We start from the raw sequence: 26,740 nt of genomic DNA, 5'->3' as shown, positions 1-26,740 counted from the left end.
GTTTTGAGCGCTGCACTGCAGAGGAGAGAAGATTTGTTTATTTAAGTGACGAAACTGTTTCAACATCGTCTGGTACATTTGTGTGTTTGAAGAAGAGAACGAACAGTGAAGAAATGGAAACGATAGCATGGAAATAAATGTACCAAAAACAAGCAATATATCTCTGAGTGATGTGTGAGCGCGTCGGCCAGGCGCTAAAACCAAAGAACAGAAAAGAGCTAAAGGGAAAGATTGCTCTTTTATTCGGCAAAACATGTCCTGTGTTAGAGAACACGGTGTGTGTGTGTGTGTGTGTGTGTGTGTGTGTGTGTGTGTGTGTGTGTGTGTGTGTGTGTGTGTGTGTGTGTGTGTGTGTGTGTGTGTGTGTGTGTGTGTGTGTGTGTGTGTGTGTGTGTGTGTGTGTGTGTGTGTGTGTGTGTGTGTGTGTGTGTGTGTGTGTGTGTGTGTGTGTGTGTGTGTGTAGCTCAGAGGTGGTGTGTTTTCAGGCTCAGGTGACAGACAGGATCAGTGTAACGGAGCGCAGCAGAGGCTCCTGTGCAGGTGTGTCTGCAGGTGTGTGTGCAGGTGTGCGCCTCACAGTGTGTGATCAGAGTGGGCGTAGTCTGCAGGTGTACCTGGACCTGAGCCACACCCCCTACCCACCTGGACTGTTGCCTGGCAACACACTGCTGCTGTCAGCTTTCCAGAGGAGAGTGTCCAGGTAACACACACACACACACACACACACTCACACCACACACACATACATACATACACATTAAGGTTCTGAGACCAAGTAGTGTGTGTGTGTGTGTGTGTGTGTGTGTGTGTGTGTGTGTGTGTGTGTGTGTGTGTGTGTGTGTGTGTGTGTGTGTGTGTGTGTGTGTGTGTGTGTGTGTGTGTGTGTGTGTGTGTGTGTGTGTGTGTGTGTGTGTGTGTGTGTGTGTGGATGTGGATGTGTGTGTAGGTCAGGGGGGGTGTACTGCAGTCAGCTACAGGTCAGCTCTCTCACCGTCACCTCTCTGGGAGACTCCAGGTAACTGCTCTCTTCTTTTCTCTGTTTCTTGTTTTGAAATGTTCTGATGTTTGGATCTGCTTCCTGTCAGCTGTGTGTGCCCTCCTCCTGCTCCCATGATGCACCTGGGTGTGTGGACAGGTAGCATGGAGCAGAGGTTCTTTGTGGGTCGGGTCAGAGGTCACGTGGTTTGTCTGTTGCTGCTGCAGCTGAGGTGGAGCTGCTCGCTGTGCGGAGGCCTCTACACACAGGTGGGTTATTACACACACAGGTGAGTTACTACACACACAGGTGATTTACTACACACACAGGTGATTTACTACACACACAGGTGAGTTAGTACACACACAGGTGATTTACTACACACACAGGTGATTTACTACACACACATGTGAGTTAGTACACACACAGGTGAGTTAGTACACACACAGGAGAGTTAGTACACACACAGGTGAGTTAGTACACACACAGGTGAGTTAGTACACACACACAGGTGAGTTAGTACACACACAGGTGACTTAGTACACACACAGGTGAGTTAGTACACACACAGGTGAGTTAGTACACACACAGGAGAGTTAGTACACACAGGTGAGTTAGTACACACACACAGGTGAGTTAGTACACACACAGGTGAGTTAGTACACACACACACACACACACACAGGTGAGTTAGTACACACACAGGAGAGTTAGTACACACACAGGTGAGTTATTACACACACAGGTGAGTTAGGACACACACAGGTGAGTTAGTACACACACAGGTGAGTTAGGACACACACAGGTGAGTTAGTACACACACAGGTGAGTTAGTACACACACAGGTGATTTAGTACACACACACAGGTGAGTTAGTACACACACAGGAGAGTTAGTACACACAGGTGAGTTAGTACACCCACACAGGTGAGTTAGTACACACACACAGGTGAGTTAGTACACACACACACACACACACACACACACAGGTGAGTTAGGACACACACAGGTGAGTTAGTACACACACAGGAGAGTTAGTACACACACAGGTGAGTTATTACACACACAGGTGAGTTAGTACACACACAGGTGAGTTAGTACACACACACAGGTGAGTTAGTACACACACAGGTGAGTTAGTACACACACAGAGGAGAGTTAGTACACACAGGTGAGTTAGTACACACACACAGGTAAGTTAGTACACACACAGGTGAGTTAGTACACACAGGTGAGTTAGTACACACACACAGGAAAGTTAGTACACACAGGTGAGTTAGTACACACACACAGGTAAGTTAGTACACACACAGGTGAGTTAGTACACACAGGTGAGTTAGTACACACACAGGTGAGTTATTACACACACAGGTGAGTTAGTACACACACACACAGGTGAGTTAGTACACACACAGGTGAGTTAGTACACACACAGGTGAGTGAGTACACACACAGGTGAGTGAGTACACACACAGGTGAGTTCGTACACACACACACACACACACACACACACACACACAGGAGAGCTAGTACACACACAGGTGAGTTAGTACACACACAGGTGAGTTAGTACACACACAGGTGAGTTAGTACACACACACACACACACACACACACACACACAGGAGAGCTAGTACACACACAGGTGAGTTAGTACACACACAGGTGAGTTAGTACACACACACACAGGAGAGTTAGTACACACACAGGTGAGTTAGTACACACAGGTGAGTTAGTACACACACACAGGTGAGTTAGCACACACACAGGTGAGTTAGTACACACACAGGTGAGTTAGTACACACACAGGTGAGTTAGTACACACACAGGAGAGTTAGTACACACACACAGGTGAGTTAGTACACACACAGGTGAGTTAGTACACACACAGGTGAGTTAGTACACACAGGTGTAGAGATATAGTACATACAGGTGAGGTGTTATTTGAACAGGTGAGGTGTTGTATGAACAGGTGAGGTGTTGTATGAACAGGTGAGGTGTTATATGAACAGGTGGTAACAGTAACTGTCCTCTGTGTCTCTCAGTCTTGTTCCAGCGCTCAGTGTGGATCCTCCTCGTCTGTCTTTCAGTCCACAGTGAAGTAAGACTGCTCCTCCTCTACCTGTGTGCACCTGTGTATTTACTGAGTACTTACCTGAGTACCTACCTGTGTGTACCTGAGTACTTACCTGTGTGTACCTGAGTACTCACCTGTGTAGTTACTGAGTACTCACCTGTGTAGTTACTGAGTACTTACCTGTGTGTACCTGTTTTTACTCAGTGTTTACTTGTGTAGTTACTGAGAACTTACCTGTGTGTACCTGTGTTAACCCGGTATTTAACTGTGTATTTACCTGTGTACTTACCTGAGTATTTACCTGTGTGTACCTGTTTTTAATCGGTGTTTACTTGTGTAGTTACCTGAGTACTTACCTGTGTGTACCTGAGTACTCACCTGTGTAGTTACTGAGTACTCATCTGTGTAGTTACTGAGTACTTACCTGTGTGTACCTGTTTTTACTCAGTGTTTACTTGTGTAGTTACTGAGTACTTACCTGTGTGTACCTGTGTTAACCCGGTATTTAACTGTGTACTTACCTGAGTATTCACCTGTGTGTACCTGTGTTAACTAGGTATTTAACTGTGTAGTTACCTGAGTATTTACCTGTGTGCTTCCCTGAGTATTTACCTGTGTGTACCTGAGTACTCACCTGTGTGTACCTGTGTTAACTCGCTATTTAACTGTGTAGTTACCTGTGTGCTTACCTGAGTATTTACCTGTGTGTACCTGAGTACTCACCTGTGTGTACCTGTGTTAACTCGGTATTTAACTGTGTAGTTACCTGAGTATTTACCTGTGTGCTTACCTGAGTATTTACCTGTGTGTACCTGAGTACTCACTTGTGTGTACCTGTGTTAACTCGGTATTTAACTGTGTAGTTACCTGAGTATTTACCTGTGTACTTAACTGAGTATTTACCTGTGTGTACCTGTGTTTTCAGGCTGGTGATTGATGACGGCACAGGTGAGGCTCACGTCTGGTTCTCAGGTGCTCAGGTTCGTGCTCTGCTGGGATTGGCTGATTCTCAGTGGGAGGGGCTTCAGAGAGCGCTGCGGGTCAGAGGTCACATCCGAGTCTACCCTCAGGGGCGGAGCCTGGTCAGTACCACTTCCTGTTTCACAGCAGCTGCTATGGACCAATAACAGTCTGTGTATTTACCTGTCTGTCTCTCAGCTGTGTGTTTACCTGTCTGTCTCTCAGGTGTGTGTTTACCTGTCTGTCTCTCAGGTGGGTGTTTACCTGTCTGTCTGTCAGTTTTGTGTTTACCTGTCTGTGTGTCAGTTTTGTGTTTACCTGTCTGTGTCACTCAGGTGGGTGTTTACCTGTCTGTCTGTCAGTTTTGTGTTTACCTGTCTGTCTCTCAGGTGTGTGTTTACCTGTCTATCTCTCAGGTGTGTGTTTACCTGTCTGTCTCTCAGGTGTGTGTTTACCTGTCTGTCTCTCAGGTGTGTGTTTACCTGTCTGTCTCTCAGGTGTGTGTTTACCTGTCTGTCTCTCAAGTGTGTGTTTAACTGTCTATCTGTCAGGTGTATGTTTACCTGTCTGTCTGTCAGGTGTGTGTTTACCTTTCTGTCTCTCAGGTGTGTGTTTACCTGTCTATCTGTCAGGTGTGTGTTTACCTGTCTGTCTGTCAGGTGTGTGTTTACCTTTCTGTCTCTCAGGTGTGTGTTTACCTGTCTATCTGTCAGGTGTGTGTTTACCTGTCTGTCTGTCAGGTGTGTGTTTACCTTTCTGTCTCTCAGGTGTGTGTTTACCTGTCTGTCTGTCAGTTTTGTGTTTACCTGTCTGTCTCTCTGGTGTGTGTTTACCTGTCTGTCTGTCTGTCTGTCTCTCAGGTGTGTGTTTACCTGTCTGTCTGTCTCTCAGGTGTGTGTTTACCTGTCTGTCTGTCGCTCAGGTGTGTGTTTACCTGTCTGTCTCTCAGGTGTGTGTTTACCTGTCTGTCTCTCAGGTGTGTGTTTACTTGTCTGTCTCTCAGGTGTGTGTGTTTACCTGTCTGTCTCTCAGGTGTGTGTTTACCTGTCTGTATTGGTTGGTCTCTGATTGGTCAAATGTTGCTAGCTGGCTTGAGTTACCCAGTTGATAACCAGCGTCGTAGGACAGCTTAGTGAGAGTGCGTTTGTTTTGGATTAGGTAAACCGGGTAACTCAGAGAGATCCAGGGTCTGTTGAACTGGATTCGTAGTACAGGCCTCTGCAGTGTGTTTACCTGTCTGTCTCTCAGGTGTGTGTTTACTTGTCTGTCTCTCAAGTGTGTGTTTAACTGTCTATCTGTCAGGTGTGTGTTTACCTGTCTGTCTGTCAGGTGTGTGTTTACCTTTCTGTCTCTCAGGTGTGTGTTTACCTGTCTATCTGTCAGGTGTGTGTTTACCTGTCTGTCTGTCAGGTGTGTGTTTACCTTTCTGTCTCTCAGGTGTGTGTTTACCTGTCTGTCTGTCAGTTTTGTGTTTACCTGTCTGTCTCTCTGGTGTGTGTTTACCTGTCTGTCTGTCTGTCTGTCTCTCAGGTGTGTGTTTACCTGTCTGTCTGTCTCTCAGGTGTGTGTTTACCTGTCTGTCTGTCGCTCAGGTGTGTGTTTACCTGTCTGTCTCTCAGGTGTGTGTTTACCTGTCTGTCTCTCAGGTGTGTGTTTACTTGTCTGTCTCTCAGGTGTGTGTGTTTACCTGTCTGTCTCTCAGGTGTGTGTTTACCTGTCTGTATTGGTTGGTCTCTGATTGGTCAAATGTTGCTAGCTGGCTTGAGTTACCCAGTTGATAACCAGCGTCGTAGGACAGCTTAGTGAGAGTGCGTTTGTTTTGGATTAGGTAAACCGGGTAACTCAGAGAGATCCAGGGTCTGTTGAACTGGATTCGTAGTACAGGCCTCTGCAGTGTGTTTACCTGTCTGTCTCTCAGGTGTGTGTTTACTTGTCTGTCTCTCAGGTGTGTGTGTTTACCTGTCTGTCTCTCAGGTGTGTGTTTACCTGTCTGTATTGGTTGGTCTCTGATTGGTCAAATGTTGCTAGCTGGCTTGAGTTACCCAGTTGATAACCAGCGTCGTAGGACAGCTTAGTGAGAGTGCGTTTGTTTTGGATTAGGTAAACCGGGTAACTCAGAGAGATCCAGGGTCTGTTGAACTGGATTCGTAGTACAGGCCTCTGCAGTGTGTTTACCTGTCTGTCTCTCAGGTGTGTGTTTACCTGTCTTTCTCTCAGGTGTGTGACTCAGAGGACCCTCTCCTCCACTTCCTGTTGTGTGTGTGCAGCAGTGAGGTGGTGTGTCGTCAGCTGTCTCTCACCTGCAGGAAACAGAAAGCTCAGAGATCAGAAGGTGATGAAACTCACAATATCCTTTTGAATTTCAAAGAACACAAACTGGGTTACATTAACAAATAACTATAAAACAACAATACTGTAGAATAACAAAAAGAATGCCGTGAATACACCAAAATACACGGTTGAAGCGGTTGGCGCGGGCCGAATATTCGCTTCTGATTACTACCAAATATCCAGAGCCTGAAAAATGGTATTCGGGACAGCCCTACTGTGAACTCACCTGTAGAGCGCCGGCCGTGATGATGAGCTTCACCTTGTCTGTTTCAGAGATGAAGAGGTTCAGCCGAGGAGACCGAGACTTCATGACCAGAGTGACTCCGCCTCTGAAGCTCACCTGTACACACCTCAACTCTGACTGACCTCACCTGTACACACCTCAACTCTGACTGACCTCACCTGTACACACCTCAACTCTGACTGACCTCACCTGTACACACCTCACCTGTACACCTCATCTGTACACACCTCCACTCTGACTGACCTCACCTGTACACCTCATTTGTACATACCTCCACTCTGACTGACCTCGCCTGTACACACCTGTACACACCTCAACTCTGACTGACCTCACCTGTAAACACCTCACCTGTACACCTCATCTGTACACACCTCCACTCTGACTGACCTCACCTGTACACCTCACCTGTACACCTCATCTGTACACACCTCAACTCTGACTGACCTCACCTGTAAACACCTCACCTGTACACCTCATCTGTACACACCTCCACTCTGACTGACCTCACCTGTACACACCTCCACTCTGACTGACCTCACCTGTACACACCTCCACTCTGACTGACCTCACCTGTACACACCTGTACACACCTCCACTCTGGCTGACCTCACCTGTAGACCTCATCTGTACACACCTCCACTCTGACTGACCTCACCTGTACACACCTGTACACACCTCAACTCTGACTGACCTCACCTGTACACCTCATCTGTACACACCTCCACTCTGACTGACCTCACCTGTACACACCTCCACTCTGACTGACCTCACCTGTACACCTCACCTGTACACACCTCCACTCTGACTGACCTCACCTGTACACCTCACCTGCACACACCTCCACTCTGACTGACCTCACCTGTACACCTCACCTGTACACACCTCCACTCTGACTGACCTCACCTGTACACCTCATCTGTACACACCTCAACTCCGACTGACCTCACCTGTACACACCTGAACTCTGACTGACCTCACCTGTACACACCTGAACTCTGTCTGACCTCACCTGTACACACCTCAACTCTGACTGACCTCACCTGTGCTCTCTGACTGACCTCACCTGTACACTGACTGACCTCACCTGTACACTGACTGACCTCACCTGTGCTCTCTGACTGACCTCATCTGTACACTGACTGACCTCGCCTGTACACACTGACTGACCTCACCTGTACACTGACTGACCTCACCTGTGCTCTCTGACTGACCTCATCTGTACACTGACTGACCTCACCTGTACACTGACTGACCTCACCTGTACACTGACTGACCTCACCTGTACACTGACTGACCTCACTTGTGCTCTCTGACTGACCTCATCTGTACACTGACTGACCTCACCTCTACACACTGACTGACCTCACCTGTACACTGACTGACCTCACCTGTGCTCTCTGACTGACCTCACCTGTGCTCTCTGACTGACCTCACCTGTACACACTGACTGACCTCACCTGTACACACTGACTGACCTCACCTGTACACTGACTGACCTCACTTGTGCTCTCTGACTGACCTCACCTCTACACGCTGACTGACCTCACCTGTACACTGACTGACCTCACTTGTGCTCTCTGAATGACCTCACCTCTACACGCTGACTGACCTCACCTGTACACTGACTGACCTCACTTGTGCTCTCTGACTGACCTCACCTCTACACGCTGACTGACCTCACCTGTACACTGACTGACCTCATCTGTACACTGACTGACCTCACCTGTAAACACTGACTGACCTCACCTGTACACACTGACTGACCTCACCTGTACACACTGACTGACCTGTACACTGACTGACCTCACCTGTACACACTGACTGACCTCACCTGTACACTGACAGGAAGTCGACCAAAGCTCACCTGTCCATTAGAATGTATAATCTCAGATGTACAGAATATGTTGATATGAATAAATAAATCTTCACGTTGTTCTCATGAAATCTGTCTCAGCTGTTTGCACACCTGACACACAGGTAGTCACACAGGTAAACAAAGCAGGTGTCTCTCCATTCATTTTAAAATGATCAGTTATTGCATTGTTTCAATATAAATATATACAATATATGATCCAAATACAGTGAGTTTAACTCGTCCACAGGTGTAATGCCCTGATGCAACTGCAGGGGGCGCTGCAGCTCTCTCTCTCTCTGTTCACTCTGAGTGAGTTTAACTCGTCCACATGTGTAATGCCCTGATGCACCTGCAGGGGGCGCTGCAGCTCTCTCTCTCCCTTCACTCTGAGTGAGTTTAACTCGTTCTCAGGTGTTATGCTCTGATGCACCTGCAGGGGGCGCTGCAGCTCTCTCTCTCTCCCTTCACTCTGAGTGAGTTTAACTCGTTCTCAGGTGTTATGCTCTGATGCACCTGCAGGGGGCGCTGCAGCTCTCTCTCTCCCTTCACTCTGAGTGAGTTTAACTCGTTCTCAGGTGTAATGCCCTGATGCACCCGCAGGGGGCGTTGCAGCTCTCTCTCTCCCTTCACTCTAGAGGTTTCTCAATACTCAAATTTCCCCTCCTCGACTCCTCGGTCCTCTGGTAGTGACCCGGAAATGAATTTCAGCGCGCCATTTTGAAGGACATCTCATTTCTCTAAATGCACTTTGAGGACCGAGGACCGAGGAGGCTCTCTGGAGGAGCTATAACCGAGGAGACACTGACTGCTCCTCCACGGATGCATTTCCGGGAACGGTGGAGGCGTTACACACGGCCGGAGTTATCTCAGCCAATCACAGCTCTGCATTGATCCCCTGGATATTATTTTATTAACTGCTTTCATCGCGACGCGATTAGTGATGGGATTTATGGCTCTTTGAAGGGAGCCGGATCTTATGGCTCCGTTCCTTTCAAAGAGCCGTTCAAAAGAGCGGTTCAAAAGAGCCGTTTTTTTTGGCGGGGTTACTTGGTTTGTCTGTGAAATAATCACCAGGATAATGATTGACTGTATTGCCAGACCTAATGTCAATAATCTGCTTTGTAAACACGACACAAGGTGGCGCCATAATATCCATGTCATTCATGTCCGTGAATGTACTACTTTGAATTTACCCTCCGTATGTGTTAAGTAAATAAAGTTGCCTTGCCTTGAATGAAATTCACGCAACTCTTAATATTAGATACTGTGTTTTTAAGTGGCGATGGAGATCATTTGTTGACCCTGCTTTAAAGGATATTTTGCCTTTACAAATGGTGCGCTTTTTTGGTTGAAGTGCATCCAAATGCTGCTGCGTTTTCGCGTTTGGCTCATTTTCCATCCGAAAAACGCGTCGTCTACCTGTCCTGTAGCCTACCACTTGTTATGACTTCTCTCTCTCGCGTATTCCGTTAAGACCCACCCCATCTCACTCCTCCTGCTGAAACCTACTAATCAGAGTAGGGGCGGGTCTTCACAGAATACGTTTGGGGAACAAAATCAAGCTTTTTAACAGGCGAGTGGATTTTGGCAGGCAGTGAGTGCGGACTAACAATTGAACGATAACAAGAACGGCTCTCACCAAGTACGACTCGGTTCCCCTCGTTCATACCAAAGAGCCGTTCAAAAGAATCGGCTCGTTCGCGACCGACACATCACTAGACGCGATGTTTCCAGAGAGAACAGCTGAGAGGTCCGTGCAGAAAGCAGAGCAGTGTGTATAATATATATCACTCAGTGTAACAGGCCTACTCTCTGTATCTGCTTTAGTTTAGTAGATATCTACAAACAAAGAGTCCAGATGTTTCTAAAACCATTTAGTGCTTCACAAAATAAAATACACAACGGCTGTAGCCTGATTTAGGAGCTGTGTGTGTGTGTGTGTGTGTGTGTGTGTGTGTGTGTGTGTGTGTGTGTGTGTGTGTGTGTGTGTGTGTGTGTGTGTGTGTGTGTGTGTGTGTGTGTGTGTGTGTGTGTGTGTGTGTGTGTGTGTGTGTGTGTGTGTGTGTGTGTGTGTGTGTGTGTGTGTGTGTGTGTGTGTGTGTGTGTGTGTGTGTGTGTGTGTGTCTGTCTGTCTGTCTGTCTGTCTGTCTGTCTGTCTGTCTGTCTGTCTGTCTGTCTGTCTGTCTGTCTGTCTGTCTGTCTGTCTGTCTGTCTGTCTGTCTGTCTGTCTGTCTGTCTGTCTGTCTGTCTGTCTGTCTGTCTGTCTGTCTGTCTGTCTGTCTGTCTGTCTGTCTGTCTGTCTGTCTGTCTGTCTGTCTGTCTGTCTGTCTGTCTGTCTGTCTGTCTGTCTGTCTGTCTGTCTGTCTGTCTGTCTGTCTGTCTGTCTGTCTGTCTGTCTGTCTGTCTGTCTGTCTGTCTGTCTGTCTGTCTGTCTGTCTGTCTGTCTGTCTGTCTGTCTGTCTGTCTGTCTGTCTGTCTGTCTGTCTGTCTGTCTGTCTGTCTGTCTGTCTGTCTGTCTGTCTGTCTGTCTGTCTGTCTGTCTGTCTGTCTGTCTGTCTGTCTGTCTGTCTGTCTGTCTGTCTGTCTGTCTGTCTGTCTGTCTGTCTGTCTGTCTGTCTGTCTGTCTGTCTGTCTGTCTGTCTGTCTGTCTGTCTGTCTGTCTGTCTGTCTGTCTGTCTGTCTGTCTGTCTGTCTGTCTGTCTGTCTGTCTGTCTGTCTGTCTGTCTGTCTGTCTGTCTGTCTGTCTGTCTGTCTGTCTGTCTGTCTGTCTGTCTGTGTGTGTGTGTGTGTGTGTCACTGTGAATGAATCAAAGTAAATATCTAAGTGGTCATGAACACATCTGTCCATCAGACAGAGGGCTGCTGTGCCTCCTGTCATCATTAATGGACGTCTCTTTAAAATGACCGCTCAGAGGAGAGGAGTACTCATTTCTCTAACCGCCTGCTGCTTCCCCTCCTCTCTCCTTGGCTCCCCTCCTCTCTCCTCGGCTCCCCTCCTCTCTCCTCGGTTCCCCTCCTTAGTCCTCCGCTCACATCTCCTGTGGGCGGCACCAAGTCTCGAGGAGAGGAGTCGAGGATAGGAGTCGAGGAGGGGAAATTTGAGTATTGAGAAACCTCTTATGAGTGAGTTTAACTCGTTCTCAGGTGTTATGCCCTGATGCACCTGCAGGGGGCGCTGCAGCTCTCTCTCTCTCTTTGTTCACTCACAAACTGCTGCCCCTGGTAACTGATGAGTCATTGGCAGCGCATTTTCTGATTGGCTGCTGGCTGAACAGGAAGTGAAAGTAAAGCGACGGGAGTTTCCAGAGACGCTGCGTTCAGGGTCACACACACACACGCACACACACACACACACACACCAGCATGTCATTCAATGGTAACATTTCTCATCTGGTGATAAACAATCAAACTAACAAATACAACTATTTCTGAAGTTTCTTTAATGATTGAACACAAAGAAGTGAACATTAAAACATTTTAATATAATGTTTTTATCTAAGTGGACATTTAGTCCAGAATGACTATTAGGGTTAAATCTGATGTTCATGAGCTCCTTAGTTTAGTAACAGTCTGTAAATATACACTACATGTGTCATGTCTCGCAAATTATGTTAGTTAGTTTTTGTCTGGGTCTAGTGATTTTCCCCTTTATTTTTGAATAGTAACCTTCCCTCTCGTTTCAGATACTCTGACCTCCCTTCCTTGTGTGTCTCCCACTCCTGTGATTGTCGACCCCGCCCCTGATTGTTTCCACCTGTTCTCCATTACCTGGTGTATTTATTGTCCTCGTCTCCCTTTGTCCTGTGCCAGTTCGTTTCGTTCCTTGTGACTACCACCAGCATTAGCAATCCAGGATTAACCCCAAGCAGAGCTTTGAGCCACGTCTTGTTTAAGTATTTTTGTTGTTCATGCTCCTAGTGTTTTTCCTCTTTAAGAGTGATTTTGTTTTTGTACCACTATCGTTGAGCTTTGGTTTGAATAAAACCTTTTTTTTGTTAAATTCTGTGAGTTGTGCATTTGAGTTCATACCCGTTTAATCAGTCGTAACAGTACGAACTGGCCTAAACATGAACCCAGCCGACTCTGAACAGCTGAGAGCAGCGCTTCGCTCTCAGGGAGGCCGCCTCGCTCAACAGGAGGATCAGTTAACGGCCATCCAGCAGGGAGTATCACACGTCACAGACAGCCAGAGGGAGTTCGAGTCATCTGTTACAAACCAGATTAACCACCTGGCGGGGCAGATCCACCACCTGCTCGCTCACCTCAAGACTGAGCCCTCACACCCACCTCCGGCCGGACCCGAAGCGAATGCGGACCCGGCGCCCGCTTCCCACACCGTGTCAATCCGCCTGGCTCCGCCTGAGAAGTTTTCCGGGGAATCCCATGACTGCCGTCCATTCCTGGTGAATTGCAGCTTACATTATAGCCAACTACCGACAGCCTTTCCCACGGAGAGATCCAAGGTGGCTTTTATGATTTCCCATCTCACCGGACGAGCGGCGGCGTGGGCTACGGCTGAATGGTCACGTGACTCGCCGATATGCGAGTCTTTGGGACAGTTTACGGACTCCCTGACGAACATTTTTGACCACACGTCCCCAGGCAGGGAAGCAGCTCGGGCTCTTTACAAGTTAAGTCAAGGAAGACGCAGTGTGTCAGACTACGCAGTGGAATTTCGCACCATTGCGGCCGATAGTGGCTGGAATTCTTCTGCTTTGTTCGATGCCTTTATTAATGGGCTTTCTGACCCTATTAAGGATCAGCTGGCACCCTTGGATCTGCCAGTGGAACTAGACTCTGTCATTGCCATGTCCATAAGGATTGATAACAGACTTGCTGAGAGGAAACGGGAGAAGGACAGGGCTGCACTACCCTATTTCCACCCTAGAGGGCACTCCTACTCTTCTCACTCTCAGGAGACTGCCATGCCACGTTCCTCTTTCCTTCCATCCCAGAGATCAGCGTCCCCCAACAAGGCCGAGGAGCCAATGCAGCTGGGACGTGCCAAGCTGTCCACGGAGGAGCGGCGGCGCCGCCTGCTGGAGGGAAGATGTTTTTAGTGCGGTCAACAAGGTCATCTTCTCTCTGGATGCCCGGTAAAAGACGGGCTCACCAGTGGCTCACCGTCTTTCCACGGCAGACTCTCCTCCCCGCAAGTTGACCAACATAAAGGTAATCTGCCATGAAAGAAGTAACTCTCAAAAAGTGTTAATTGACTCTGGGGCTGACGAAAGCCTGATGGATTGGGGATTAGCTCATGAACTGAGACTTAATACTGAACTTTTGTCGTCCCCTTTGAAAGCCAGTGCTCTGGATGGCAAACTTCTATTTCATGTCACACACAAGACCGAACCCGTCACTATCATGATTGATGATCATTGTGAACTCATGTCGTTTCACCTGTTTAATTCTGCTCAACATCCTCTCATCCTAGGTTTTCCCTGGCTAACCAAGCATAACCCCTATGTTGATTGGCGGTCAGGTAAAATTAAGGGGTGGGGGCAGGAGTGTTCACAGGATTGTTTTAAGTGTGTGGGAAACATGGCAGTAGGAGGGGTTTCTGGGGAATGTAGTACCGATCGGGTTACTAATACTCAACATAGCCTGGACCGCAAGAATCAAACCCCAGATTTAACTTCTGTTCCCCCCTGTTACGATGACCTGGCCAAGGTATTTTGTAAAGTGAGCGCCACCTCCCTTCCTCCTCATAGGCCGTATGATTGTGCCATCAATCTGTTACCTGGGGCTCCAATTCCGAAGGGTAGGTTATACTCCATCTCGGGTCCGGAGAAGGAGGCTATGAAGGAGTACATTGACACCTCTCTTCGTGCAGGTCTGATCCGCCCGTCTTCCTCCCCGGCTGGGGCGGGTTTTTTCTTTGTGGGAAAAAAGGACGGGTCCCTTAGGCCATGCATTGATTATTCTCCTTTAAATGACATTACGGTAAAGAACAGGTATCCTCTCCCCCTCATGGCTACTGCTTTTGAACAACTTCAAGACTCTAACATTTTTACCAAGTTAGACTTGCGTAATGCCTACCATCTGGTGAGAATTCGTGAGGGGGATGAGTGGAAGACTGGTTTTAACACACCCACAGGGCACTATGAGTATCTCGTCATGCCATTTGGTCTCACCAATGCTCCAGGAGTTTTTCAAGCACTCATTAACGATGTTTTAAGGGAGTTTTTAAACCGTTTTGTGTTTGTATATCTTGACGATATTTTAATATACTCACCTGACAAAGACTCTCATGTTCACCATGTACGTCAGGTCCTCCAAAAACTCCTGGAGAACAAACTGTATGTGAAGGCAGAGAAATGTGAGTTTCATGCTAAGACTGTATCCTTCCTAGGCTTTATCATAGCTCCTGGTCTGATCCAGATGGACCCGGCCAAAATCAGTGCGGTGGCTAAGTGGCCTACGCCAGACAACCGCAAGGGGGTGCAACGTTTTCTAGGCTTTGCTAACTTTTACAGGCGCTTCATCAGAAGTTTCAGCGCCATTGCTTCTCCCCTTCATGTTCTCACGTCCCCTCAGGTGCCTTTTGTATGGTCTCCTCAGGCCGAGGAGGCTTTCCGCCGTCTCAAGGAGAGGTTCACCTCAGCCCCCATCCTCATCATCCCCGACCCAACTCGTCATTTCGTTGTAGAGGTTGACGCCTCAAATGAAGGGGTGGGGGCTGTCCTGTCGCAGCGGTCCAAGGAAGACAACAAACTTCATCCCTGTGCCTTTCTCTCCAAGAAACTCTCCTCTGCAGAGCGGAACTACGACGTGGGGAACCGTGAGTTGTTGGCGGTAAAGATTGCTCTGGAGGAATGGAGACATTGGTTGGAGGGGGCTCAGCTCCCTTTTATAGTGTGGACCGACCACAAGAATCTCGAGTACATTAGGAAGGCTAAAAGACTAAATTCTCGCCAATCAAGATGGTCTCTGTTTTTTAACCGTTTTAACTTCACTCTGTCTTACAGGCCGGGGTCCCAGAACGCCAAGCCGGATGCCCTGTCCCGTTTGTTTGACCCCGAGCCGGTTGCCAAGAAGCCTGAATCCATCCTGCCACTGAACCGTGTGGTAGGGGCGGTCACTTGGCAAATAGAATCTGTGGTGAAGCAAGCTAACGGTGAGAGCCCAGCACCTAGTGGTTGTCCGCCAAACCGTCTGTTTGTGCCTGTTACTGTACGTCCACAGGTCGTCCATTGGGCTCACTCATCGCTGCTCACCTGCCATCCTGGCGTCAAGAGGACCATATTCTTTATCAAGCAACGTTTTTGGTGGAGATCCATGGAGCGTGAGGTCCGGGAGTATGTGGAGGCCTGTCCTGTCTGCGCCCGCAACAAGACATCCTCCAGGGCACAGATGGGGCTGCTCCAGCCGCTTCCGGTTCCCAGCCGGCCCTGGTCTGAGATTTCCGTGGATTTCGTCACTGGGCTCCCAATGTCAGAAGGTAACACCACCGTACTCACGGTGGTGGACCGTTTTTCTAAGATGGTTCATTATATTGCCTTACCCAAGCTGCCATCTGCCAAAGAGACGGCAGAGATCATGATGACTCATGTGTTCCGTATCCATGGTTTCCCCAAAGATATTGTCTCAGACCGGGGTCCGCAGTTCATCTCACGCTTCTGGAGGGAGTTCTGCAACCTCATCGGGGCGTCGGTGAGCCTGTCATCCGGGTACCATCCGGAGTCCAATGGCCAGACCGAACGCCTTAATCGGGAATTAGAAACTGGGCTCCGCTGCCTCAGCTTCCAGAACCCTTCCTCCTGGAGCAGGCATCTCACATGGGTAGAGTACGCCCACAACACGCTCCCCACGGCCCCTACTGGGTTGACTCCCTTCCAGGCTGCCTATGGGTATCAACCTCCTACCTTCCCGGACCTCGAGAAGGAAGTCACAGTCCCGTCCGCCCATGCCCTGGTTCGGCGTTGTCACCGGATCTGGTCTGCCACCCGCAGGGCTCTTCTAAGGAGTGGGGAACGCATGAAGGTGGCGGCAGATCGGAAGCGTCGGCCAGATCCGGAGTACAGGCCCGGCCAGAGGGTCTGGCTCTCTACCAGGGACCTTCCCCTTCATGTGGTGTCACGAAAATTGGCACCTAGGTTCGTAGGCCCATTCCCAGTGGCCAAAGTGATTAACCCTGTCTCTGTTCGCCTTCGTCTCCCCAGGTCTCTGAGGGTTCATCCCACCTTCCATGTGGGACGACTGAAGCCGGTAAAGGAACTGAAGCCGGTAAAGGAAAGCCCCATGGTTCCCGCGGCCAAACCCCCTCCACCCCCCCGAATGCTCGACGGCGGCCTGGTCTATACGGTCAAGCGCCTGTTGGCGGTCCGGAACAGAGGCAAAGGGAGACAGTTCCTGGTTGACTGGGAGGGTTATGGACCAGAGGAACGCTCCTGGATCCCATCAAGATTTGTTGAGGATCAAACTCTCATGAATGACTTTTTTCGCCAGCACCCTCAGGTTCCTGGGCCGTCAGGAGTCGTCCCTAGAGGGGGGAGTACTGTCATGTCTCGCAAATTATGTTAGTTAGTTTTTGTCTGGGTCTAGTGATTTTCCCCTTTATTTTTCAATAGTAACCTTCCCTCTCGTTTCAGATACTCTGACCTCCCTTCCTTGTGTGTCTCCCACTCCTGTGATTGTCGACCCTGCAGGGGGCGCTGCAGCTCTCTCTCTCTCCCTTCACTCTGAGTGAGTTTAACTCGTCCTCAGGTGTTATGCCCTGATGCACCTGCAGGGGTCGCTGCAGCTCTCTCTCTCTCCCTTCTCTCTCTCCCTTCCCTCTCCAAATATAATGACCATCAGAGTGAGCATTCTTAACTTATAGGCTATTGTGCCACTTCTCCCCCATTCGGAATGTGACTGTCTGAGAGAAGGGGTAGGCCTATGTCTAAAGAAATCTAATTTGCAATGGAACGGTACCAGTTATTTCCATACAACTACTGGTTAGTGTTCAATAGCACCCTAGACAATTCAGTAATGGTATATTTTATAGGGATTTCTGTTTTTCTGATAAATGAGAGAAAAGTGATGGAGTCCTATGTTCCTATCACCAAAAAGTACAATTTCCGTCTAAACTAAAGCTAAGTTTACAGGACTATAATTCAGCATTTTCTTTAGTTAAATAATTGTCTGACTATTTGGTGATGTAGGACAGCCACCTGGTTCATACCTCAGCAAACCTGAAGAGGAAAAGAGTTGTCATTCTCAAGTTATGGGATTTCTTGTCACCTTTCCCATATTCGGCCTGGTCTAGTTTGGCTCTTTTTCAGGGATTTGGGTAGTTCTAAAGAACAACCAAAAAAACATTTTTTCCCCCAAAATAACATTTGACAACAATCAATTTCATTAATGGGAGAACCTAAAGATAAGAAAAATCATTGTTGTCATTTGTTCTACCTCGGGTAGGGGTATCTCAAAATCTGAGGGCCCTTCCTGCTAGACCAGGGGTCGGCAACCCCTGGCACGCGTGCCAGCATTGGCACGCGGCACCGTAACCAGTGGCACACTAGGAATAAGTGGAATAAGTGTGCAAAATATTTAAATTAATTTTCGGATCCTGAACGCGAGACCGCCGCCAGAGCTCGTCTCCCCGTTACCTGCAGAAGGAAGCCATGCACGCAACGCAGCCCCGCTCTCTTTATCTCCAGTTGACTTTCTGCCGCTTTCCTCCGTGGTGCAGTGCTGATCGTTTCACCACGGAGGAAAGCACTTCACTAATTGCAGTACCCATAAGGAGCTGTACAAATGACGCAGTTTTTGCGTGGCTGTGTTTATTTAGTTGAAAGCCCAGTGACGATCAGCTCATCTCTCATCGAAATAATATGCTACAAAGGGGCGGACTGGCCATCTGTGTGTTGAACTTTCCTGTCGGCTCCCAGACCGTAGTCGAGGAGGGCAGAAGCAACAAGCTTCAGGTTCAATAACCCACTTTAGCTTAAATGACTGGAGAGAGGCGAGCTCTTCTTGGGAGGACGTTGCATTTATTTAGCTGTTCTTCTGTTTCACAAAATACAACACAGACCTCTGTTTTTCTGCTTTCCCGTTTCACTTCCAGAAACATACACACGTTCCCTCACTGTCGCTCTACCATTCACAAACACACATGCACAAGCCGCACCCCTCTCTCTCTCTCTTAAAGGGACAGCGATCTCATCTCACTCTGCATGACCCTAATATCATAACTTGTGTGTTCTGGAGAATCACAGAACGGACGATCGTCCTTATTATTATGCCGTTTAAACCAATTATTTAAATGTGTTTGTTAAATTTGGCATCATGTAAGTTGCGCTGACAGGTCCACACACTGCCCCCCCCCCCCACCTGATAATTATCAATCGTTGGCACGCTGATAACATTTTTTTTTTTTAAATGGCACTTCATATCAAAAAGGTTGCCGACCCTTGTGCTAGACTATAAGCTAATGGAGGTTATAAAAGAAGTTTGAAACCTCCTTTCCTATCATCTAGAGCAGTGGTTCTCAACCTGTGGTACGCGTACCACTGGTGGTAAGCCAGCTCCTGCTAGTGGTACGGGAGGAATCTGACATATAACATTTTTTTTTTTTTTATTCATTTTTTTTTTTTAGGCTTGATTGAATAACATTAATTAAAAAATATATCAAAATACTACAACGAATGAAAATAAGCTTGAGATAATTGAAACTGTGGTTTAAATTAGTTCTAATCTATTGTTGTTTTTAGATTCAGAAACGAAAACATTTATTTTATTTTATTTCTGGCGTTGCTAATTTCGACCTTACTACCCGCTAACGTTGCAAGCAAGCTAAAGAAAGAAGAAAGCTGAGTGATGTTAAAAACGTGGCTCAAAACGGGAGGTATTCGGAAGAGAGGTACAGAGGAGAATATTACCAGCGAAAGTGAACAAGTGAATGAGGAGGAGGACAGTCATCAGCCGAGTACAAGCGTAGGCTCCGCCAGCAACACAAAAGTGATATGCACAGCCGCTGTGATGGAGGAGAGAAGTGACTAAGGAAGAAGGCCTTTGCTCAAAGGATGGAGAGAAGGCTGTGACCGAGGTCAAACGCTGAAAAAGCACACACTTGTCCTTAATTGCTATCTTTTTTCTTATCTTTTTTCTTTTCTTTTTTCTTTGCCACCACTACTTGGAGAGCCAACTATTTTCTCAGGTGGTACTTGGTGTAAAAAGGTTGAGAACCACTGATCCAGAGAATTCGAACAGCACTTATCATAGCTGCCACTGAGGGACTTCCGGGTCATTTCACTCGGTTAGGAAGGTTCCTAAGCTAAATGGTACGGTGGCTGGGAAGTGCAATGGACGATTACAAAGTGTGAAACACTTTAACAAAGCTTGAGACAAACTTACATTTTATTAAAAAAAATTACATTAGCAAAAACACTTTTACCAAGGAAAAAAACGTTAACAAAAACAAATTAACAAAATGCAAAACACTTTTATAAAGCTAAAAACACATTTTCATTTTATAAAACACTTTTACCAAGGACAAAACAATTTAACATTAACAAAAACAAATGAACAAAACGCGAAACACCATAACTGAAACAAATTAAAATGTCCTGAAACACTTTAACATTTCCCTAAACACATTTACAAACCAGAATCATACCGGAAGTGACATGGTTTTAGTGATTGGCTCAAATTTAAATTTGTTTTGGCGGAAAGACCGAAGGTACGTGTGTGTTTACGTTCGGTAAACATGTTTTGTCCGTTTGTGGAAACAACCTGGGACAAGTGACATGGTTTTGCCTTTCGTGTGGAGGATCTCTGGAGTGTTTAAAGGACCCGGACCAGACGGGTGTACCAAGCGCACAGGGGACAACGAAACAGCTGGAAAATGCTAAACAAAGTAAGTGTAGTATTGCGCTAGCTTTGTGATGCTAATGTCAGACATGCAGTAAATAAAAGTGCAATCACAGTTTCATATCAGTCAAATACCAATCCCTGTCTTAACGGAATAGCAACGCATTGAGCTAATATGCTAGTTTTTATTTTGGGCTTTCTGTAAACCTTAATGCACACTTGCTTTTGCTGATTGTTGGAGCTGCTAATTTTTATATTTTTATTGGAACTATTCATACCAGCAGAACAACCGGGCCCATCCTATAAACTTTTCATGGAGTACAGAAACTTAAAGTTAAAAGAGAACAGTCTTTTAACTGTGGGAAAGGAAGACTTAAACAAGAAAAGAGACGAGTCCAGGTAAGCTGCATTATCCGTTTCATACAAATCTCAGTGTCTGTGTGGGTGTCATTACTTATATCTCTCTGCTATGTTACTAGATAAACATAGGAATGATGTCGCCACAAGGAGTTGATTTAAAGCCTCGGAGAGGGAAAACACTCCCGTTGTTTACAGACCCGGAGGTAGCAGCACCTGCTATACTGGAACGAGCTGTCCAGAAAATGAAAGCCTTTAACAAGGACATGGATGAAGGACCGTACGTCCTTTTGTATCCAGACTGCTCAGAGGTTGTCAATGTGCCTGGTTCAGAAAGGCCATTCACATTGGCAGAATATAAAAAGGACTTAGGAAAGGCATATGCCAGGATCACTATTTTCATTTGCCTTGAGAAACATTTTAGAGGAGGTTTGTGGATGTTATTATTCAATATTTGTACATGTTAACATCCTCTACTGCAGCATACATAATAATGGGTTGAACGTTTTGCTTTTACTACAGGGGATGATACCTCAGACTCTGATTCAGATGTTGTCATCACATCTAGGAGCACAGCTGAATTCAATCAGGCTGACACTGTGGTGCATAAATGATTTGATTTTAACGTTCATTTATTTATTTGATATACATTTGATTTTAAGCAGGAAATCTATATTCTGGTAAATATTTTAGAAGAACCAACTTGGCAGTTACAATTACTATCAGAAACACTCACAATGTTTCACTGTTGATAGACATATGTGGTAAGGGAACAATAATGGAAGCTCTTGATAATTGTACACTTTTACTCACAGGTATTTGAATTTGAACCACGAAACAAAAGTACTCCAAAACACAAACCGGAAAATGAAGGGTAAGTTTGTACTTATTTTTACAAAATAAGTAATTTATCTTTAAGTGGATGATAAGAATAGGCCACAGCATTTTCTCTGGTGAACATGGATACAAAAATAGCATACATGTCATGTTTAATCTCATTTCAAACAAAAATAATCTGTTATTTATAAATCTTATGGTTCCCCTTACCTCTAAATGTTACTTAAAACTCAACTATACCCTGTATCATGAAGTTAATAATGTTATCATGTTTCAGGAAGGCACTTGGACATTCATCCACAACTCAGCCTGGACAGGTGTTGAGGCAGATTGTGGAAGCCTGGGGCCGTATTCACAAAGGATCTTAGGGCTAAAAGTAGCTCCTAACTGGCGAATTTAGGAGAAACTCCTAAACATAATGGTCTTAACAGGCTGTGGTCTTATCAGTCTTAACATATATCATCCAACAGTTTATCCGGTTTCCTTTGGACAATCAACAACTACACAGGATCAAAGCCAACTTCATGGCAATGCAGGTATGCCCGGTGCGGTCGGTGCTATTGACGGGACGCACATCAAAATAATTGCGCCATCAAAAGATGAGGACGTGTTCGTCAATAGAAAGAAAGTACAATCCATCAACACGCAGATTGTTTTCATTCATCATGATAGGGGGGCTTGAACGGCGGTATGGGCTGTTATTGAAAGTGTTTAAGTGCTGGAAATATGCTCATTGGATAATAGTTTGCAGGGTGCTTTTGATTGCCTCCTCGATTTAATGCAATTTACGTATTTTTATTGTTTGCTCTCTCTCTTTAACGTGCATATACAACGTCATTATCGTGGTCTGCACAAACTTGTCATCATGCGTGTATTCTGCTAACTGCACTGTCCATAACTATTTGATAGGAATACATTTCTAGCCTAGGCTATTTCCTTGTTTTAGTGGGCTCGTTTGTGGGATGTTGCGGATGAGTTTCACCGAGACCGCCTGCTCTGAACAACCAATCACCGTACTGACCGCTTCTAAACTCATGCACGAGAATCGACGTCATCCATAGCAACGGCGCGTCACTCTTAGTTCACTCTTAGTGATTTATCCTTAGTATGAGTAGGTCTCAGCGGCTTTGTGAATAACTTTTAAGAAAAAACTCCTACGTAAAATGTTTTAGCGCGAGTTAGGAGCACTCCTAGCGGTAAGATAAAATGCTTTGTGAATACGGCCCCTCATGTTTCTAACGTTCAGTGTTGTTTTGTTACAGACATTTGTATTTCAGATAGTAATATCTGATACTGAGGATATGGGTCCACCCAAAACAAATACAGACAAGACTACTTGCTACAGGTAAGTACAAATGTTAGTGACTCACTTACACGAGAAAGACATTTTTGTTTGAAAGATGTTTTAACATGGGAATGATCACTTCCTAACAGTACACACACATACCTGTATGCACCATGTGTTGAAGAAGAGGACGAAGAGCTGGTTGCAGTCAACATGACGAGTTTATTGGACACTGAAATGTAAACAGACAGCTATTACAGTGGAATTACATTTTTTTTCTCTTTACAATATTTCTGGTACAAAAATTATTTTTGTAAACTGTTTGTGCACTCTCTGGAATATTCACTAATAAGGTCACTTTTTGTCCTTTACAGGGAGGAGATGAACGTTACATTACCTGCCATTATTGCTAACCTCTCACAGCCTATTGATCATGGAAGAGTCAGCCGGTTCAACATTTCAAGGGCTAATGTTTGGGATGGAGCAGTCAGAGGTTTCAAGCGTACATCGTATTCAGAAAACTGTGACATGCTGGTCAAATTCACTGATGATGCTGGTGCTTTCGAAGAAGGAATTGACTCAGGTGGTCCCAGGAGAGAGTTGTTATCTCTACTGATGAAGAATCTGAAAGACCGGCCCATTTTTGATGGGCCAGAAGGACGCCGCTTCTTGGTCTACAATGCAAATGGTATGCATACGGTTAGAAGTGTACTAATACAATTGTTAATGATCTTTAACCATATATATCACATGACATATGATTTGTTGCTTGAACAACTTTTTCCAAAACGTTGAGTTTCATTACAGTACATTAAAGTATATAATAAATAATGTTTTAATTTTGCAATATGAATACATTTATTCACAGCTGTTAGGGAGGATGAATACTACTTGGCAGGAAAGATGATTGCGGTGTCAGTTGTGTTCGAGTTGAGGTCCAGGGCCACATTTCCTGTCAGAAGATCTTGTATATTATCTTGCAGGCCAGCCTTCATTCAAAGCAACAGTTGATTTAATAACTGATGAAGAAGTAGGGAAAGCTTTACAAGATGTGAGAATTGAATACAGCAACAGTGTGGTAGGGTGGATTATTCTGTAGTTCCTGCAGTGTTTTGAGACATCTTTACTTTACCTTTATCACATACACCGAATTGGCTTCATTGTTTTGTGATCAGAATCAGAATACCCTTATCAGTCCCACAGAGGGGACATTTACATTGTTGGAGCAGAAAAGAGCCAAAGACAGCTTAATGTTACCTAAGAAGAATGATTAAAAACTATTAAAGATACACAAACACAATTTAGAAAAAACACATCCTGTAATAGAGGATTTAGCAGCCAGGTATATATTGCACAAGGATAGTAGTAATAGTAATATATAAATCTTGCAATGGAACAAAAGTGGCAAGAATATACGGTACATGTGTCACGATCTGTCTGTGTTGTGTCTTGTCTTTTTCTGTCTTTGGATTCATGTTTCATTTTGAAAAGCCTTCACCCCCTGTCTTGCCTGTTGCAGTCTGTCTGTGTTCCCTCCTACCTGAGTACCTGATTGTGTTCACCTGGTGCCCCTGTGTTTTCTCCTCCCTCCTCACCTGTTTGTGTGATTAGTCTTGTGTGTATTTAAGTTCTGGTTTTCCTGTCTGTCATTGTTGGTTCATTGTTTGTCGTTGACTGTGTTCACGAGGTAGTGTTCTGTTTGTTCCTTAAAATCTTAAAATAAAGGTATTTTTTCTGTTTATTCTGCATTTGGGTCCTCCCTGCTTCACTCACCATAACAACATGCTGTTATTGACTGGATTGGTTATGTCCATTTTATAATCTTCAGATTGAGAATGCTGCCTCAGTGGATGCCTTGCGAGAAAAGACCATGAGACACAGCAGAATGTTACAGACAGCAGGTTGTCTGAGACATGTGGCTTCTGTTAAAGGAAAGAAAGGAATTGTGTCAGACTACCTCCAGTGGTACATTATTGTCCGAAACTCCTCTGTAATTGACAGGTAAGATCATATTTGTATTCATGTGATTTAAAAAAAATGTATGTAAGAATCTTTTGTTTAAAATGCCTCATGGTCCCCCTCTTTGGTTTATTCTATGTTTATCTGTTAGCAATTAGTCAGTGTCAAAATGTGTGCCAATCTTTAAGTGCTCATGGCCCCCCCCCTTGTTTTAGTTATTAGGTTATTTTGTGATGAAACATTTTTCTGTTCTCTTCAGATTCAAGGAGGGTCTTTCAGCCCTTCAGTTTTTAAACGCACTACAGCAACACCCTACTCTGCTGGCCCCGGTCCTGTGCCACTCTGAAAAGCGACTTACTGCTCTGGAACTTGAGCGACTCTTGAAGCCTGACCTCAGTCCACCAGGGAGTAACAGGAGGCTGAGGGAAAGTCAGACTTTGGGCTACTGGGCAGACTATCTCCTCGATTGTGGAGGTTTGCTGTTTTTATAACTTTCAGGAAACACATTGCCAAAATGTCTGAACATGTTTTCTTTGCAGAAAGCCAGACCGCTGTGTCTTTGGAGGATGTGTTGATGTTTGCGACTGGGCTGACTTCACTTCCCCCATCTGGATTTGAACCATCGTCAGGAATAGAGTTCCTTGATGACTCTCCGTTCCCAATGGCAAACACATGTTCCAACACATTGAAACTACCACTCCTTGACGCTAGGGGTTTCGCCAACTAATCGACTAGTCGACTACCTTTACCACTAGTCGGCGCTGTAGGCCCTAGTCGACTAGTCGTGAAAAGAATGGAGGTAAAGGAGGTGCTGCAAAATGCTCCAAAACACGTCCGACATTCTTACGTATGGCAGTACTTCAACGAAGATGTAACCAACTCCACAGTGAAGTGTCAGTTGTGTACAGCTGTACTGAAGTACAATACAAATGCATCTGCTATGTGCAACCATCTAAAGATGAAACACCCGCTCCCGACAGCTAGCACTAGCAGTAATGCTAGCACCAGTGAGCAACGGACCGGCGTCAGCACTGAACAGAGGCAAACGAACAGCAAGAAAACACGGGTCAACAGTGATGATGAGCTACGGGATTACTGCCAGCGGACACCGCATATCCCCACAATGGATAATCCACTCGAGTGGTGGGCAGAAAACGTGCACCGCTTCCCCCGCTTTCGAGGAGCTACCTGGCTATTCCAGCCACAAGCACCCCGAGTGAGAGGGTTTTTCCCTGGCAGGCAACACTGTCACCCGAAAGCGGTCAAGCCTCCTTCCCTCACATGTCGATGCGTTGGTGTTCAAACCAAAAATATGGAAAGGTGGACGTTATCGTGGAGGACAGCGAATAAAGTGTTGCGCAATGCGCTGTTGCGCACTGGATTTACATGGCATTTATGTAAACAAGAGTTTTTTCCTGTCGATTTTGGTGAGTCCAGTGTTTGTTATTTACTCAGCCATGTAACAAAAATTAAAATGCAGTGTTTAATGTTACTGTATGAGTTCCAATAGAAAATACAGTTGTAAACCTCTCTTTGTGTGTCTTTATTATGACGTGTCGACTAGTCGACTACTATTTTGAAAAACTAGTCGACTAGTAAATATTGGTAGTTGTGAAACCCCTACTTGACGCATACAATGTGTTTAAGTCCCAAATGAACTTTGGCTGTTTTTAAGTCATGTGACTGGATGACCCATAGAGTGCAAACGCATGTTTTCTTCTCACAGCTCATGTTGTCCATTTAGTTTGGGACACAATCAAAGTATTGTTCTATACCTATACCATTTTTATAAATACTCTGACCTTTGCTATACTTGTTTCACATTTACAACAAAGAAGCAATCCTTCATTCTCAGGTTTCCATTGAGTCAACATGGTTGAAATAAGACTTATACAGAAATGTTCTTTCTGCACACAATTACAAACACAACATAACCTTGTTTGTGCTTGTTAATTGGAGCGTTGTTATTCCAGTTATATTTTATAATGATTAAGATATTTGTTTTATGACTATGCTGTGATTTGCTGCTGTATAAATGACATTGAAACAAATACTGTGATTGG

The 26,740-nt window shown here is 45.8% G+C and overlaps 2 protein-coding genes across 4 annotated transcripts in view; both read left to right on the top strand.

Annotated features, from left to right (window-relative positions):
• ctc1 (CTS telomere maintenance complex component 1) overlaps positions 1-8,532 on the top strand; it is an 86,070-nt gene extending 77,538 nt beyond the window's left edge. Inside the window, 7 exon segments of the mRNA XM_079669577.1 lie at positions 464-700; positions 947-1,015; positions 1,086-1,245; positions 3,022-3,077; positions 3,979-4,135; positions 6,231-6,345; positions 6,618-8,532. Coding sequence (XP_079525703.1) covers positions 464-700; positions 947-1,015; positions 1,086-1,245; positions 3,022-3,077; positions 3,979-4,135; positions 6,231-6,345; positions 6,618-6,709 — 886 coding nt within the window. The 3' untranslated portion in view covers positions 6,710-8,532.
• A 10,459-nt stretch (positions 8,533-18,991) lies between these two features.
• LOC307031453 (uncharacterized protein) lies at positions 18,992-26,728 on the top strand. 3 transcript variants are annotated; one of them, XM_079668583.1, is made up of 12 exons: positions 18,992-20,285; positions 20,524-20,638; positions 20,719-21,025; positions 21,119-21,198; positions 21,412-21,470; positions 21,711-21,750; positions 22,711-22,778; positions 22,868-22,957; positions 23,093-23,406; positions 24,547-24,719; positions 24,937-25,151; positions 25,217-26,728. In XM_079668583.1, exons 3-10 carry the CDS (start codon positions 20,731-20,733, stop codon positions 24,549-24,551), a joined length of 951 nt encoding a protein of 316 aa, XP_079524709.1. In that variant the 5' UTR covers positions 18,992-20,285; positions 20,524-20,638; positions 20,719-20,730; the 3' UTR covers positions 24,552-24,719; positions 24,937-25,151; positions 25,217-26,728. The 3 variants fall into 3 exon arrangements, 2 of the variants coding, with proteins under 2 accessions (XP_079524709.1, XP_079524708.1); XR_013805968.1 differs by having other exon boundaries at positions 20,521-20,638; positions 21,119-21,470; positions 21,711-21,969; positions 22,696-22,778; XM_079668582.1 differs by having other exon boundaries at positions 18,992-20,638.
• The last annotated feature ends 12 nt before the right edge of the window (positions 26,729-26,740 follow it).

Source organism: Notothenia rossii (genome assembly GCF_949606895.1).
Source record: "Notothenia rossii genome assembly, chromosome: 3".
In the NCBI taxonomy this organism is placed as follows: domain Eukaryota; kingdom Metazoa; phylum Chordata; class Actinopteri; order Perciformes; family Nototheniidae; genus Notothenia; species Notothenia rossii.
The sequence above is the reverse complement of the archived record's forward strand: the minus strand, read 5'-3'. Positions and strand labels throughout refer to the sequence as shown.

Bases quoted from the DNA above. Each gene is read 5' to 3' on its own strand.
- LOC307031453 (XM_079668583.1), top strand. From the start codon at position 20,731: ATGATGTCGCCACAAGGAGTTGATTTAAAGCCTCGGAGAGGGAAAACA. The intron at 21,199-21,411 runs GTGCATAAATGA...TTTTACTCACAG, and splicing joins TCAATCAGGCTGACACTGTG to GTATTTGAATTTGAACCACG. The intron at 22,779-22,867 runs GTAAGTACAAAT...ACTTCCTAACAG, and splicing joins GACAAGACTACTTGCTACAG to TACACACACATACCTGTATG.